Source organism: Oncorhynchus tshawytscha, linkage group LG11 (genome assembly GCF_018296145.1).
Source record: "Oncorhynchus tshawytscha isolate Ot180627B linkage group LG11, Otsh_v2.0, whole genome shotgun sequence".
NCBI classification, from domain to species: domain Eukaryota; kingdom Metazoa; phylum Chordata; class Actinopteri; order Salmoniformes; family Salmonidae; genus Oncorhynchus; species Oncorhynchus tshawytscha.
Window position 1 is genome coordinate 38,674,584 of NC_056439.1, and position 17,111 is coordinate 38,691,694.

Genomic DNA, 17,111 nt, shown 5'->3' on the forward strand with positions numbered 1-17,111 from the left:
GTGAGGACATAGGGGCCTAACCTAGTGTGTGAGAGAGAGACAGCAGTGTGGTGTGAGTGAGGTCTATGTGTGAGAGAGAGACAGCAGTGTGGTGTGAGTGAGGTCTATGTGTGAGAGAGAGACAGCAGTGTGGTGTGAGTGAGGTCTATGTGTGAGAGAGAGACAGCAGTGTGGTGTGAGTGAGGTCTATGTGTGAGAGAGAGACAGCAGTGTGGTGGGAGTGAGGTCTATGTGTGAGAGAGAGACAGCAGTGTAGTGGGAGTGAGGTCTATGTGTGAGAGAGAGACAGCAGTGTGGTGTGTAAGACACTGACTTGTCCGGTTTGCCAGGCAGCTGCAGCTGGATCCTACAGCGGTCTGCAGCCCGGATCTCTTCCTCCTTCTTCAGGATGAGACGCTGCAGACCTGACACCCAATCATGGGCCACAGCAGGGTTAACGTTCTAGAGGAGAGAGGGATAGAGGGATGGGAAAGAGCCAGAGAGAGACAGATAAAGTATTAACACAAGACACTGCTTAAACCACAGCCCCATAATGTCAAGCTAGATCTATAACAGCCTTCAATCATGCCATTGGGCGAGCAGAGATTGACTCCACACACCAGCTCTTCCAAATTGACCACAAAAGCCCCCTCTCTGTCTTGTGTGTGTGTGAGACACACATGTCTCTCTGTGTGCCTCTGGCCTGTTCTCTGCTCCCCCACCACTTTCAGACAGACAGAAACATGTCTCTCTGTGTGTCTCTGGCCTGTTCTCTGCTCCCCACCACTCTCAGACAGACAGAAACCTGTCTCTCTGTGTGCCTCTGGCCTGTTCTCTGCTCCCCCACCACTCTCAGACCGAAACATGTCTCTCTGTGTGCCTCTGTCCTCTGCTCCCCCACCACTCTCAGACAGACAGAAACATGTCTCTCTGTGTGTCTCTGTCCTGTTCTCTGCTCAAATCAAATCAAATCAAATCTTATTTGTCACATACACATGGTTAGCAGATGTTAATGCGAGTGTAGCGAAATGCTTGTGCTTCTAGTTCCGACAATGCAGTAATAACGAACAAGTAATCTAACTAACAATTCCAAAAAAAACTACTGTCTTATACACAGTGTAAGGGGATAAAGAATATGTACATAAGGATATATGAATGAGTGATGGTACAGAGCAGCATAGGCAAGATACAGTAGATGATATTGAGTACAGTATATACATATGAGATGAGTATGTAAACCAAGTGGCATAGTTAAAGTGGCTAGTGATACATGTATTACATAAGGATGCAGTCGATGATATAGAGTACAGTATCAACGTATGCATATGAGATGAATAATGTAGGGTAAGTAACATTATATAAGGTAGCATTGTTTACAGTGGCTAGTGATATATTTACATCATTTCCCATCAATTCCCATGATTAAAGTGGCTGGAGTAGAGTCAGTGTCATTGACAGTGTGTTGGCAGTAGCCACTCAATGTTAGTGGTGGCTGTTTAACAGTATGATGGCCTTGAGATAGAAGCTGTTTTTCAGTCTCTCGGTCCCGGCTTTGATGCACCTGTACTGACCTCGCCTTCTGGATGACAGCGGGGTGAACAGGCAGTGGCTCGGGTGGTTGATGTCCTTGATGATCTTTATGGCCTTCCTGTAGCATCGGGTGGTGTAGGTGTCCTGGAGGGCAGGTAGTTTGCCCCCGGTGATGCGTTGTGCAGACCTCACTACCCTCTGGAGAGCCTTACGGTTGAGGGCGGTGCAGTTGCCATACCAGGCGGTGATACAGCCCGCCAGGATGCTCTCGATTGTGCATCTGTAGAAGTTTGTGAGTGCTTTTGGTGACAAGCCGAATTTCTTCAGCCTCCTGAGGTTGAAGAGGCGCTGCTGCGCCTTCCTCACGATGCTGTCTGTGTGAGTGGACCAGTTCAGTTTGTCTGTGATGTGTATGCCGAGGAACTTAAAACTTGCTACCCTCTCCACTACTGTTCCATCGATGTGGATGGGGGTGTTCCCTCTGCTGTTTCCTGAAGTCCACAATCATCTCCTTAGTTTTGTTGACGTTGAGTGTGAGGTTATTTTCCTGACACCACACTCCGGGGGCCCTCACCTCCTCCCTGTAGGCCGTCTCGTCGTTGTTGGTAATCAAGCCTACCACTGTTGTGTCGTCCGCAAACTTGATGATTGAGTTGGAGGCGTGCGTGGCCACGCAGTCGTGGGTGAACAGGGAGTACAGGAGAGGGCTCAGAACGCACCCTTGTGGGGCCCCAGTGTTGAGGATCAGCGGGGAGGAGATGTTGTTGCCTACCCTCACCACCTGGGGGCGGCCCATCAGGAAGTCCAGTACCCAGTTGCACAGGGCGGGGTCGAGACCCAGGGTCTCGAGCTTGATGACAAGCTTGGAGGGTACTATGGTGTTGAATGCCGAGCTGTAGTCGATGAACAGCATTCTCACATAGGTATTCCTCTTGTCCAGATGGGTTAGGGCAGTGTGCAGTGTGGTTGAGATTGCATCGTCTGTGGACCTATTTGGGCGGTAAGCAAATTGGAGTGGGTCAAGGGTGTCAGGTAGGGTGGAGGTGATATGGTCCTTGACTAGTCTCTCAAAGCACTTCATGATGACGGATGTGAGTGCTACGGGGCGGTAGTCGTTTAGCTCAGTTACCTTAGCTTTCTTGGGAACAGGAACAATGGTGGCCCTCTTGAAGCATGTGGGAACAGCAGACTGGTATAGGGATTGATTGAATATGTCCGTAAACACACCGGCCAGCTGGTCTGCGCATGCTCTGAGGGCGCGGCTGGGGATGCCGTCTGGGCCTGCAGCCTTGCGAGGGTTAACACGTTTAAATGTCTTACTCACTTCGGCTGCAGTGAAGGAGAGACCACATGTTTTCGTTGCAGGCCGTGTCAGTGGCACTCTATTGTCCTCAAAGCGGGCAAAAAAGTTATTTAGTCTGCCTGGGAGCAAGACATCCTGGTCCGTGACTAGGCTGGGTTTCTTCCTGTAGTCCGTGATTGACTGTAGACCCTGCCACATGCCTCTTGTGTCTGAGCCGTTGAATTGAGATTCTATTTTGTCTCTGTACTGGCGCTTAGCTTGTTTGATAGCCTTGCGGAGGGAATAGCTGCACTGTTTGTATTCAGTCATGTTACCAGACACCTTGCCCTGATTAAAAGCAGTGGTTCGCGCCTTCAGTTTCACACGAATGCTGCCATCAATCCACGGTTTCTGGTTAGGGAATGTTTTAATCGTTGCTATGGGAACGACATCTTCAACGCACATTCTAATGAACTCGCACACCGTATCAGCGTATTCGTCAATGTTGTTGTCTGACGCAATACGAAACATCTCCCAGTCCACGTGATGGAAGCAGTCTTGGAGTGTGGAGTCAGCTTGGTCGGACCAGCTTTGGACAGACCTCAGCGTGGGAGCTTCTTGTTTTAGTTTCTGTCTGTAGGCAGGGATCAACAAAATGGAGTCGTGGTCAGCTTTTCCGAAAGGGGGGCGGGGCAGGGCCTTATATGCGTCGCGGAAGTTAGAGTAACAATGATCCAGGGTCTTTCCACCCCTGGTTGCGCAATCGATATGCTGATAAAATTTAGGGAGTCTTGTTCTCAGATTAGCCTTGTTAAAATCCCCAGCTACAATGAATGCAGCCTCCGGATAAATCGTTTCCAGTTTGCAGAGAGTTAAATAAAGTTCGTTCAGAGCCATCGATGTGTCTGCTTGGGGGGATATATACGGCTGTGATTATAATCGAAGAGAATTCTCTTGGTAGATAATGCGGTCTACATTTGATTGTGAGGAATTCTAAATCAGGTGAACAGAAGGATTTGAGTTCCTGTATGTTTCTTTCATCACACCATGTCACGTTGGCCATAAGGCATACGCCCCCGCCCGTCTTCTTACCAGAAAGATGTTTGTTTCTGTCGGCGCGATGCGTGGAGAAACCCGCTGGCTGCACCGCTTCGGATTGCGTCTCTCCAGTTAGCCATGTTTCCGTGAAGCAGAGAACGTTACAGTCTCTGATGTCCCTCTGGAATGCTACCCTTGCTCGGATTTCATCAACCTTGTTGTCAAGAGACTGGACATTGGCAAGAAGAATGCTAGGGAGTGGTGCACGATGTGCCCGTCTCCGGAGTCTGACCAGAAGACCGCTTCGTTTCCCTCTTTTTCTGAGTCGTTTTTTTGGGTCGCTGCATGTGATCCACACACTGGTTGTAAGGCAGAACACAGGATCCGCATCGCGAAAAACATATTCTTGGTCGTACTGATGGTGAGTTGACGCTGATCTTATATTCAGTAGTTCTTCTCGGCTGTATGTAATGAAACCTAAGATGACCTGGGGTACTAATGTAAGAAATAACACGTAAAAAAACAAAAAACTGCTCCCCCACCACTCTCAGACAGACAGAAACATGTCTCTCTGTGTGCCTCTGTCCTGTTCTCTGCTCCCCCACCACTCTCAGACAGACAGAAACATGTCTCTCTGTGTGCCTCTGTCCTGTTCTCTGCTCCCCACCACTCTCAGACAGACAGACAGAAACATGTCTCTCTGTGTGCCTCTGTCCTGTTCTCTGCTCCCCACCACTCTCAGACAGACAGAAACATGTCTCTCTGTGTGCCTCTGTCCTGTTCTCTGCCCCCCACCACTCTCAGACAGACAGAAACATGTCTCTCTGTGTGTCTCTGGCCTGTTCTCTGCCCCCCACCACTCTCAGACAGACAGAAACATGTCTCTCTGTGTGTCTCTGGCCTGTTCTCTGCTCCCCACCACTCTCAGACAGACAGACAGAAACATGTCTCTCTGTGTGCCTCTGGCCTGTTCTCTGCTCCCCACCACTCTCAGACAGACAGAAACATGTCTCTCTGTGTGCTCTGGCCTGTTCTCTGCTCCCCACCACTCTCAGACAGAAACATGTCTCTCTGTGTGTCTCTGGCCTGTTCTCTGCTAACCACTGAAACATGTCTCTCTGTGTGCCTCTGTCCTCTGCTCCCCCACCTGTCTCTCTGTGTGTCTCTGTCCTGTTCTCTGCTCCCCCACCACTCTCAGACAGACAGAAACATGTCTCTCTGTGTGTCTCTGTCCTGTTCTCTGCTCCCCCACCACTCAGACAGACAGAAACATGTCTCTCTGTGTGTCTCTGGCCTGTTCTCTGCTACCCACCACTCTCAGACAGACAGAAACATGTCTCTCTGTGTGTCTCTGTCCTGTTCTCTGCTCCCCCACCACTCTCAGACAGACAGAAACATGTCTCTCTGTGTGTCTCTGGCCTGTTCTCTGCTCCCCACCACTCTCCGACAGACAGAAACATGTCTCTCTGTGTGTCTCTGTCCTGTTCTCTGCTCCCCACCACTCTCAGACATAAACATGTCTCTCTGTGTGTCTCTGTCCTGTTCTCTGCTCCCCATCACTCTCAGACAGACAGAAACATGTCTCTCTCTGTCCTGTGCCTCTGACAGAAACATGTCCTGTGTGTCTCTGGCCTGTTCTCTGCTCCCCACCACTCTCCGACAGACAGAAACATGTCTCTCTGTGTGCCTCTGTCCTCTGCTCCCCCACCACTCTCAGACAGACAGAAACATGTCTCTCTGTGTGTCTCTGTCCTGTTCTCTGCTCCCCCACCACTCTCAGACAGACAGAAACATGTCTCTCTGTGTGCCTCTGTCCTGTTCTCTGCTCCCCACCACTCTCAGACAGACAGAAACATGTCTCTCTGTGTGTCTCTGTCCTGTTCTCTGCTCCCCATCACTCTCAGACAGACAGAAACATGTCTCTCTGTGTGTCTCTGTCCTGTTCTCTGCTCCCCCACCACTCTCAGACAGAGAGAAACATGTCTCTCTGTTTGTCTCTGTCCTGTTCTCTGCTCCCCACCACTCTCAGACAGACAGAAACATGTCTCTCTGTGTGCCTCTGTCCTGTTCTCTGCTACCCACCACTCTCAGACAGACAGAAATATGTCTCTCTGTGTGCATCTGTCCTGTTCTCTGCTCCCCCACCACTCTCAGACAGACAGAAACATGTCTCTCTGTGTGCCTCTGTCCTCTGCTCCCACCACTCTCAGACAGACAGAAATATGTCTCTCTGTGTGCCTCTGTCCTGTTCTCTGCTGACAGACAGAAACATGTCTCTCTGTGTGCTCTGTCCTGTTCTCTGCTCCCCACCACTCTCAGACAGACAGAAACATGTCTCTCTGTGTGCCTCTGTCCTGTTCTCTGCTCCCCCACCACTCTCAGACAGACAGAAACATGTCTCTCTGTCCTGTGCCTCTGTCTCTGTGTGTGCTCTGCTCCCCCCCCACCACTCTCAGACAGACAGAAATATGTCTCTCTGTGTGCCTCTGTCCTGTTCTCTGCTCCCCCACCACTCTCAGACAGACAGAAACATGTCTCTCTGTGTGCCTCTGTCCTGTTCTCTGCCCCCCCACCACTCTCAGTCAGAAACATCACTAACACTGGCTAGTTGAGTCTCACATCCCAGCACGACTCAGCACTGTCTGCCCCCCCAGATCAAATCCTCAGGGCCACATTTATATATGCGGCTCACCTGGTAGTTTCCCTTGAGGCTTCCGATCATGCTGGAGATCTGGTTGACCAGGCTGAGGTCGTGGATGAGGTTCTGCAGGTCCTGGTACAGCTGGCCTGGACCCATGTACAGCTTATCTGAGAGGAGAGACAATGTCAAGTCAATAAACTATCATGTCATTGTCAACAGAGAACTGCATTATTAGCAAATAAAGTTGGTAGTAGTAGTAAGTTCTGATTCACAAAGCTGAGCCCATATCCCATCTGAACCCACTGACCCAACAATATGAGCCATACAAATCTCAAAGGCAATTATTTTGCATTGAAAGCAGGAGGTAAAATAAGACACACTGCCAGACAAAGTCAGTCTGTTTCCCAACTTGGCATGGCTCTGAACCGTGTGTGTGTGTGTGTGTGTGTGTGTGTGTGTGTGCGTTGGAAATGAGTACCGTTACCCAACGGCAGTTTCCTGGTGTTAAACTTCCCTCTATTGCGCTAGCGTGTGTGTGTTTCTTTGTAGATGTGCCCTGCCTAACCGAACCAACAGGCCAGTGAAGTAAGGGATTATTGTGTTTCTGTGCGTCCAGCTCGGGACAATGGGCTGCTTTGTTTGTCAGCGCTCAGCCTGTATATCAGGAAGAGACACAGACAGAGAGCCAGACTCCTCAGAGAGAGAAAGGGAGAGAAAGAGGAGAGGCCCCCTGTAGGCTCTGCCAGCACATAGCCTTCTCTCAAGGCTGTAACTCAAATTAAACCTGCAGCACAGAGAGGACCCTCCTCATCTTTCAGACATGCCTGCCAACAAGTCATCGTACGGTAGGATTTGCAGCATATGGTACTGTCAGCTAACAAGTAAGAAGGCAAGCTCTTAAAGATGATTTCACCATATGACTTTTCAAGTTAAACGTGGTCTACCACTCTCATTAGGCAGCACATTGGAACTGGGAGGGGGTTAATGTGAACGGGAATCTCTGGCGCCAGGATTCCTGGAGCTCCCTCTGGTTTTGCCAGTCTACTTTCTGTGGGGTCTATAATGGCCCTTCACACTGCCGTAGTGTTCCAGCTCCATGGCAACCGCTCCCCATTCCTCCCCAGGGCTGCCAAGAGAGGACACTCAGAGAAACGTCCACCCCGTTTGACATGCACTAAGTACTTCACCTAGGTGGTGGTCACACTGGAGACAGAAAGAGTCATTCAGAAAAGGATACTTCAGATTGTAACTTTACATGCAGAAGCTAATTCAGAGATGTTCTCTTCATCATGTTTTATTTATTTATTTTATTTCACCTTTATTTAACCAGGTAGGCAAGTTGAGAACAAGTTCTCATTTACAATTGCGACCTGGCCAAGATGAAGCAAAGCAGTTCGACAGATACAACGACACAGAGTTACACATGGAGTAAAACAAACATACAGTCAATAATACAGTATATACGATATATACGATGTAAGCAAATGAGGTGAGAAGGGAGGTAAAGGCAAAAAAAGGCCATGGTGGCAAAGTAAATACAATATAGCAAGTAAAACACTGGAATGGTAGTTTTGCAATGGAAGAATGTGCAAAGTAGAAATAAAAATAATGGGGTGCAAAGGAGCAAAATAAATAAATTAATTAAATACAGTTGGGAAAGAGGTAGTTGTTTGGGCTAAATTATAGGTGGGCTATGTACAGGTGCAGTAATCTGTGAGCTGCTCTGACAGTTGGTGCTTAAAGCTAGTGAGGGAGATAAGTGTTTCCAGTTTCAGAGATTTTTGTAGTTCGTTCCAGTCATTGGCAGCAGAGAACTGGAAGGAGAGGCGGCCAAAGAAAGAATTGGTTTTGGGGGTGACTAGAGAGATATACCTGCTGGAGCGTGTGCTACAGGTGGGAGATGCTATGGTGACCAGCGAGCTGAGATAAGGGGGACTTTACCTAGCAGGGTCTTGTAGATGACATGGAGCCAGTGGGTTTGGCGACGAGTATGAAGCGAGGGCCAGCCAGCGAGAGCGTACAGGTCGCAATGGTGGGTAGTATATGGGGCTTTGGTGATAAAACGGATTGCACTGTGATAGACTGCATCCAATTTGTTGAGTAGGGTATTGGAGGCTATTTTGTAAATGACATCGCCAAAGTCGAGGACTGGTAGGATGGTCAGTTTTACAAGGGTATGTTTGGCAGCATGAGTGAAGGATGCTTTGTTGCGAAATAGGAAGCCAATTCTAGATTTAACTTTGGATTGGAGATGTTTGATATGGGTCTGGAAGGAGAGTTTACAGTCTAACCAGACACCTAAGTATTTGTAGTTGTCCACGTATTCTAAGTCAGAGCCGTCCAGAGTAGTGATGTTGGACAGGCGGGTAGGTGCAGGTAGCGATCGGTTGAAGAGCATGCATTTAGTTTTACTTGTATTTAAGACCAATTGGAGGCCACGGAAGGAGAGTTGTATGGCATTGAAGCTTGCCTTGAGGGTTGTTAACACAGTGTCCAAAGAAGGGCCAGAAGTATACAGAATGGTGTCGTCTGCGTAGAGGTGGATCAGAGACTCACCAGCAGCAAGAGCGACCTCATTGATGTATACAGAGAAGAGAGTCGGTCCAAGAATTGAACCCTGTGGCACCCCCATAGAGACTGCCAGAGGTCCGGACAGCAGACCCTCCGATTTGACACACTGAACTCTATCAGAGAAGTAGTTGGTGAACTAGGCGAGGCAATCATTTGAGAAACCAAGGCTGTCGAGTCTGCCGATGAGGATGTGGTGATTGACAGAGTCGAAAGCCTTGGCCAGATCAATGAATACGGCTGCACAGTAATGTTTCTTATCGATGGCGGTTAAGATATCGTTTAGGACCTTGAGCGTGGCTGAGGTGCACCCATGACCAGCTCTGAAACCAGATTGCATAGCAGAGAAGGTATGGTGAGATTCGAAATGGTCGGTAATCTGTTTGTTGACTTGGCTTTCGAAGACCTTAGAAAGGCATGGTAGGATAGATATAGGTCTGTAGCAGTTTGGGTCAAGAGTGACCCCCCCTTTGAAGAGGGGGATGACCGCAGCTGCTTTCCAATCTTTTGGAATCTCAGACGACACGAAAGAGAGGTTGAACAGGCTAGTAATAGGGGTGGCAACAATTTCGGCAGATCATTTTAGAAAGAAAGGGTCCAGATTGTCTAGCCCGGCTGATTTGTAGGGGTCCAGATTTTGCAGCTCTTCCAGAACATCAGCTGAACGGATTTGGGAGAAGGAGAAATGGGGAAGGCTTGGGCGAGTTGCTGTTGGGGGTGCGATGCTGTTGACCAGGGTAGGAGTAGCCAGGTGGAAAGCATGGCCAGCCGTAGAAAAATGCTTATTGAAATTCTCAATTATGGTGGATTTATCAGTGGTGACGGTGTTTCCTATCTTCAGTGCAGTGGGCAGCTGGGAGGAGGTGTTCTTATTCTCCATGGACTTTACAGTGCCCCAGAACTTTTTCTGAGTTTGTGTTGCAGGAAGCAAATTTCTGCTTGAAAAAGCTAGCCTTGGCTTTTCTAACTGCCTGTGTATAATGGTTTCTAGCTTCCCTGAACAGCTGCATATCACGGGGGCTGTTCGATGCTAATGCAGAATGCCATAGGATGTTTTTGTGTTGGTTAAGGGCAGTCAGGTCTGGGGAGAACCAAGGGCTTTATCTGTTCCTGGTTCTACATTTCTTGAATGGGGCATGTTTATTTAAGATGGTTAGGAAGGCATTTAAAAAAAATATCCAGGCATCCTCTACTGACGGGATGAGATCAATATCCTTCCAGGATACCCCGGCCAGGTCGATTAGAAAGGCCTGCTCGCTGAAGTGTTTCAGGGAGCGTTTTACAGTGATGAGTGGAGGTCGTTTGACCGCTGACCCATTACGGATGCAGGCAATAAGGCAGTGATCGCTGAGATCTTGGTTGAAGACAGCAGAGGTGTATTTAGAGGGCAAGTTGGTTAGGATGATATCTATGAGGGTGCCCGTGTTTAAGGCTTTAGGGAGGTACCTGGTAGGTTCATTGATAATTTGTGTGAGATTGAGGGCATCAAGTTTAGATTGTAGGATGGCTGGGGTGTTAAGCATGTTCCAGTTTAGGTCGCCTAGCAGCACAAGCTCTGAAGATAGATGGGGGGCAATCAGTTCACATATGGTGTCCAGAGCACAGCTGGGGCAGAGGGTGGTCTATAGCAGGCGGCAACGGTGAGAGACTTGTTTTTAGAGAGGTGGATTTTTAAAAGTAGAAGTTCAAATTGTTTGGGTACAGACCTGGATAGTAGGACAGAACTCTGCAGGCTATCTTTGCAGTAGATTGCAACACCGCCCCCTTTGGCAGTTTTATCTAGTCTGAAAATGTTGTAGTTTGGAATTAAAATTTCAGAATTTTTGGTGGTCTTCCTAAGCCAGGATTCAGACACAGCTAGAACATCCGGGTTGGCAGAGTGTGCTAAAGCAGTGAAGAGAACAAACTTAGGGAGGAGGCTTCTAATGTTAACATGCATGAAACCAAGGCTATTACGGTTACAGAAGTCGTCAAAAGAGAGCGCCTGGGGAATAGGAGTGGAGCTAGGCACTGCAGGGCCTGGATTCACCTCTACATCGCCAGAGGAACAGAGGAGGAGTAGAATAAGGGTGCGGCTAAAAGCAATAAGAATTGGTTGTCTAGAACGTCTGGAACATAGAGTAAAAGGAGGTTTCTGGGGGCGATAAAATAGCATCAAGGTATAATGTACAGACAAAGGTATGGTAGGATGTGAATACAGTGGAGGTAAACCTAGGTATTGAGTGATGAAGAGAGAGATATTGTCTCTAGAAACATCATTGAAACCAGGAGATGTCATTGCATGTGTGGGTGGTGGAACTAATAGGTTGGATAAGGTATAGTGAGCAGGACTAGAGGCTCTAGTGAAATAAGCCAATAAACACTAACCAGAACAGCAATGGACAAGGCATATTGACATTAAGGAGAGGCATGCTTAGTCGAGTGATCAAAAGGGTCCGGTGAGTGGAGAGGTTGGTTGGGGGTCACGGCTGGCTAGCTGATTTAGACAGCTAGCCAGGCCATCGGTAGCAAGCTAGCATAGGATGGAGGTCTGTTATTAGCCACCTCTTGCGTTCCGTCAGTAGATTAGTGGGGTTCCGTGTGGTAGAGGGGATTAATCCAAATCACACAACAACAACAAAAATAAAAACAATAGATATAGTTATAGAGGCCCAAGAAGAAAACATAATAATAATACAAATAAATAAATTGTCCGATTGTCTATTCAGATAGCAGCCGATAAGACAGCTAACGGTTAGCAGGCCGCAGATGGGCGTTCAGGTAACGTCGCGACGGAGGAGCCAGCCGGATAACTCCTTCGGGTAGATAACGTCGGCAGTCCAGTTGTGAAGGCCCGGTGGGGCTCCGCGTAGGCAGTAAAACGGGTCCGGATAGGTGACTGCAGCCCAGGAGTGATTGATTGTACCAAGATATCATTCCACTTCTGAATATGTCCAGGTCACAGAGAATCATTGAACTGTTTTACTGTTACAGACATTGTGTTGGGTTGAAAGCAATTTGAAGAGTTTATGGTTGACAATAACAATTTGTCCTAGCTTCAGAAGCATGTTAAAAATGTATGTTCTATTGAGCTAATTGTCTTGTCTTAATGAAGTTAAAATATTCCCGCCTCATTGGTCTTAATTTGTATTTTATTTAACTAGGCAAATCAGTTAAGAAAGAATTCTTATTTTACAATGACGGCCTACCCCGGCCAAACCCTCCCCTAACCAGGACGATGCTGGGCCAATTGTACGCTGCACTATGGGACTCCTGATCACGACCGATTGTAATACAGCCCGGGATCGAACCAGGGTTTGTAGTGATGCCTCTGGCACTGAGATGCAGTGCCTTAGGGCTCCTGAGTGGCACAGGGGTCAATGATGCCTTTGTGTGGTTGGAACCCGGTCAAGGCAGAATTACTGAATAAGCTTCAGTCATGGGGCGGCAGGGTAGCCTAGTGGTTAGAGCATTGGACTAGTAACCGAAAGGTTGCAGTTCAAATCCCCGAGCTGACAAGGTACAAAATCTGTCGTTCTGCCCCTGAACAGGCAGTTAACCCACTGTTCCTAGGCCGTCATTGAAAATAAGAATTTGTTCTTGCCTAGTAAAATAAAGGTAAAAATAAATAAAAAATGCTCATTGGCTTGGTAATTCTGCAGGCCATCATTCATCTCTATGACTATAGATATTATATGTTCTGACAAACAATTAAAATATTCCACAATGAGACTGAGTGCCATGGACAAGCTGAACCTGACCTGTTGAGCAGTCATCTCTTCTGGTGGTCCCAATTAGCTAAGCTAAGTACAACAGACATGAGGCAAGCAAACAGACATCCAGAGCAGAGCACAGGAAACTGTGACATCATACGCTGGACCGTCTTTTCATTGCCTCCAGTAGGCAGGTCACCAGTTGCTTTGACAGAACATACTGGACTACGGAGGGAGGGAGAGAAGCTGAGAGTGAGGGTTTTTCCCACTTAAAATGCTTGGCCAGAACAGACACACAGAGAGGACTGACTAGGAGGAAAATGTCATCAGTATTGAATAAATGATATGGGTCATAGACAAAATATGGGGGAGTGACATGGCCTGATCCATTTCTGTCAGGTAAAAATGACCATACCCTAATGTAATGTTTTCCATTCTAGCTCCATGTCCCAATTTAATTAGCTAACATTACTGAGCTGAACCAGACTGCTGTCCAGTCCATATGGATCTCCTAAGAGCAATAGGTTACTGGATGTATATATAGGGGTCTAACCTAGCTCAGGACTAGACAGCTGGCTAGGAATATGCCTGCCTGACTGTCAGCCCAGGGTCCAGATGCTTTAGTTGACTGTCTTTAGCCCCCATCAAGGCCGTCTGTGGATGGGAATAGAGGGCAGATGGAGAGGTGACGGGTGGGTGAGTGGGTAAGAGGCTTTGGGGAGGAGAGGGGACGGGTGGGTGAGTGGGTAAGAGGCTTTGGGGAGGAGAGGGAACGGGGGTTGGCAGTTGGGCAGTGGAGGAGAGGGAAGAGAGGAAAGGTTGCTTATCCCCTGGCATTTCAATGAGTAAGAGGATGAGAGGAAAACAAGAAATGGCCCATATGTTCAACTTTACTCCGGGTCCTTAACAATATGGATGGAGAGTAGTACTGTACAGTAGATTACTAATGGACTCTTAAATAACACAGGCTTACGCACGACGACATCCATTTACAGGCTAGACGGTCATCCTCTTCTCAGCATGTGGGTCAAAAGGCATGGCTATTACACTATAAAGCCATTTGTAATCAGAGGCTCAACGTCTCTGTACAGAGAGTGAAGTCAGTGACCCTGCAGCAGAGAGTGGAGCAACTTATTAGTTGTATTACCGAGGGTATGGCCTTATATATATATATATATATATATATATATATATTTACACACATAATAATCTGCCATTTCCATCTACAATAGTCATTTACAACATTAACAATGTCTACACTGTATTTCTGATCAATTTGATGTCATCTTAATGGACTTTTTTTTTTTTGCTTTTCTTTCAAAAACAAGGAAATGTCTAAGTGACCCCAAACTTTTGAACGGTAGTATGTATATATATATATATGGAATGAGTTTCTCTGGCTTTATATACACACGACTGGAGTAGATCACACTTGCACCACAGATGGGACTGACGAACAGAAGCCTGCATCAGAGGGCTTGGTATAAGGGAAAAAGCTTGCCACATCAAAGCCTGTCATGCACAGGAAACGACTGTCACCTCTGTTCATAACCTCTAGCAAAAAATATCAAATATCAACATAGTTACTCCATAGCTATTACAGCATCCACCATGCCTTCCCCAGTGGGTGTACTGCTGTCACCACCTGAACACCAGCTAAATGAAATGCACACTAATGTACCGTTGCATTCCCCATTACCGAAGCCTGGTTTGTAGTCAGGGTGAATGTTCTTTACTAAAAAAAAGCAACTGCCTGGTTATGATCACAAACCATACAGTCCGATTATGATGGTAGCATGGTTTCCAATAAGGAGAGGAGCGGCCATGACAAGCAGCTGCCAGAGCAGGCCAGGGGAAAGAGTGAAGTCAGTGACCCTGCAGCAGAGAGTGGAGCTGGCTGCTTAAAGACTCACCACAGTCTCTCTGGAACAATTTTCAAACGTCTCTCAGTGGTTCGAGATGGAAAGCCTGGCACACAGAAAATGATGGCTAAACATTTGTTGTTGGTGTGTCAAATGAATTAATAAGCAACTTTTACTCCTTGTTATTGAGTGTGGTCCTGCAACACTATAATCTGAGAAGGAGAGTCCCCCATGTTTCATCCAACAGTAACATCAGGTAGTCATGTATGCTTGTACTGTAGTGTTGATCTGAGCCCACTGGGAACTGGCCAGGCAGTCTGCTAAATAACTACAGTAATCATCTAGCACTCATTCATATTTCAGGGAGGGGGGTGTTGAAACAATCAGCACTAAGAGGAAATTGTATTGATTTTACACACAGCAGAAGATATGCTGCTTGTACTGTACTGTATATGCATTGTACAGCCACTGTGCAGAGTAATGCATATTATTTCAATGTATACAACGGGTGGGTCTAATCCTGAATGTTGATTGGTTAAAACCACATTCCAGCCAATGTCTGTTCCAAAATTTACCACTGGCTAAATCTATGACGTTAAAATGCCTATTTACTCTGTTCTATCTGACTGTGCAATTCACTGTCTCGTCAGCCCAGCCAGGCACTTTATAATCTTGATCTCCACTGTAAAAAGCATATAGACATTATCTCACATTTCTTTCAGACTAACATTTCATTTTCAACTGCGGATATTTGTATGAACCTTGTTGTCTGTCTCTCCGACATTTGCAACATTATTTCAATATTCATATTCGATCTCCAGCTGTCCCATAGTAAATAACGTGTCGAGAGTCGGGACGAGACAGACAAGCAGGCAGCGTTTTTCAACCAGTAGAAATCATGAATCAGTTGGCATAATTTTTATGGATATATACAAAGGAATGTCAATTGAAAAAACTTAACATTTAATGAAGTGCAGCTAGTTTGCAGTCTTTCCAGCTTCAGTTTGAAGTCATTGTGTTACTGTAGCTCAAATCAAATCAAATTTTATTTGTCACATACACATGGTTAGCAGATGTTAATGCGAGTGTAGCGAAATGCTTGTGCTTCTAGTTCCGACAATGCAGTAATAACGAACAAGTAATCTAACTAACAATTCCAAAACTACTGTCTTATACACAGTGTAAGGGGATAAAGAATATGTACATAAGGATATATGAATGAGTGATGGTACAGAGCAGCATAGGCAAGATACAGTAGATGATATCGAGTACAGTATATACATATGAGATGAGTATGTAAACCAAGTGGCATAGTTAAAGTGGCTAGTGATACATGTATTACATAAGGATGCAGTCGATGATATAGAGTACAGTATCTACGTATGCATATGAGATGAATAATGTAGGGTAAGTAACATTATATAAGGTAGCATTGTTTAAAGTGGCTAGTGATATATTTACATAATTTCCCATCAATTCCCATTATTAAAGTGGCTGGAGTAGAGTCAGTGTCATTGACAGTGTGTTGGCAGTAGCCACTCAATGTTAGTGGTGGCTGTTTAACAGTCTGATGGCCTTGAGATAGAAGCTGTTTTTCAGTCTCTCGGTCCCAGCTTTGATGCACCTGTACTGACCTCGCCTTCTGGATGACAGCGGGGTGAACAGGCAGTGGCTCGGGTGGTTGATGTCCTTGATGATCAACCACCCGAGCTGTGTTGTTGGCTAACTCCTCTGAACAACAGTGTCCTGAATGGTGAGCACATTTTCTATGCCAGGTGAAATCGTGCCTCATTAGCTCATTGTTATGGATGTATCCAAATAAATGGCTCTGGAAATCAGCTTAAACAAATGCAAATGCAGCTACTGTTGTTATTCTGGCTGCACTGTTTGATGTGACAGTAAGTTAGCCGTAGTTGGCTGGCTAGCTAGCAAGGGATAAGAAGGTTGCCAGCCACTATGGCAATGGAACATTTATAAAGAACGACCATAGATACAGAACAAAAAGACTGAACGACTGGGTTGCGTCTCTGGCAACCAAACTGATAGAACCAATGACCAGCCGGCTTGGGTAGCAACCCTAGAATTGTGTCGGGACTAAATCTTGTGGAAAGATGAAATAGTATGAATAAATTCATCAAAATAACATTTTTAATGAAAATATGTCAATCATTATTTGAATATGTTGATAACCCATGGAATAAAAGTGATAGTGCCCTCGAAGCCGGTGTTTGGAGGATATATTGGCACGGTTTGCAGGCCCTCGTCTTCGTCTCGTCTTCTCCTGCATTATTACTTTTTTTACATTCTTTTTTTATTTAACCTTTATTTAACTAGGCAGGTCAGTTAAGAACAAATTTGTATTTACAATGACGGACTACCCCGGCCAAACCCTAACAACGCTGGGCCAATTGTGCGCTGCCCTATGGGACTCCCAATCACGGCCGGTTGTGATACAGCCCGGAATCGAACCAGGGTCTGTAGTGACGCCCCTAGCACTGGGATGCAGTGTCGTAGACCAC

At 46.6% G+C, this 17,111-nt stretch overlaps 1 protein-coding gene across 3 annotated transcripts in view; it reads right to left on the reverse strand.

The window, feature by feature from the left end:
- arhgef10 (Rho guanine nucleotide exchange factor (GEF) 10) overlaps positions 1 to 17,111 on the reverse strand; it is a 108,815-nt gene that overhangs the window by 54,707 nt on the left and 36,997 nt on the right. For all 3 annotated transcript variants that reach the window (XM_042330099.1, XM_042330100.1, XM_042330098.1), the window contains 2 exons: positions 6,522 to 6,637; positions 314 to 441 (listed from right to left, as the gene is read on the reverse strand). In XM_042330099.1, the coding sequence (XP_042186033.1) occupies positions 314 to 441; positions 6,522 to 6,637 (244 nt within the window). The remainder of the gene's footprint in view (positions 1 to 313; positions 442 to 6,521; positions 6,638 to 17,111) is intronic.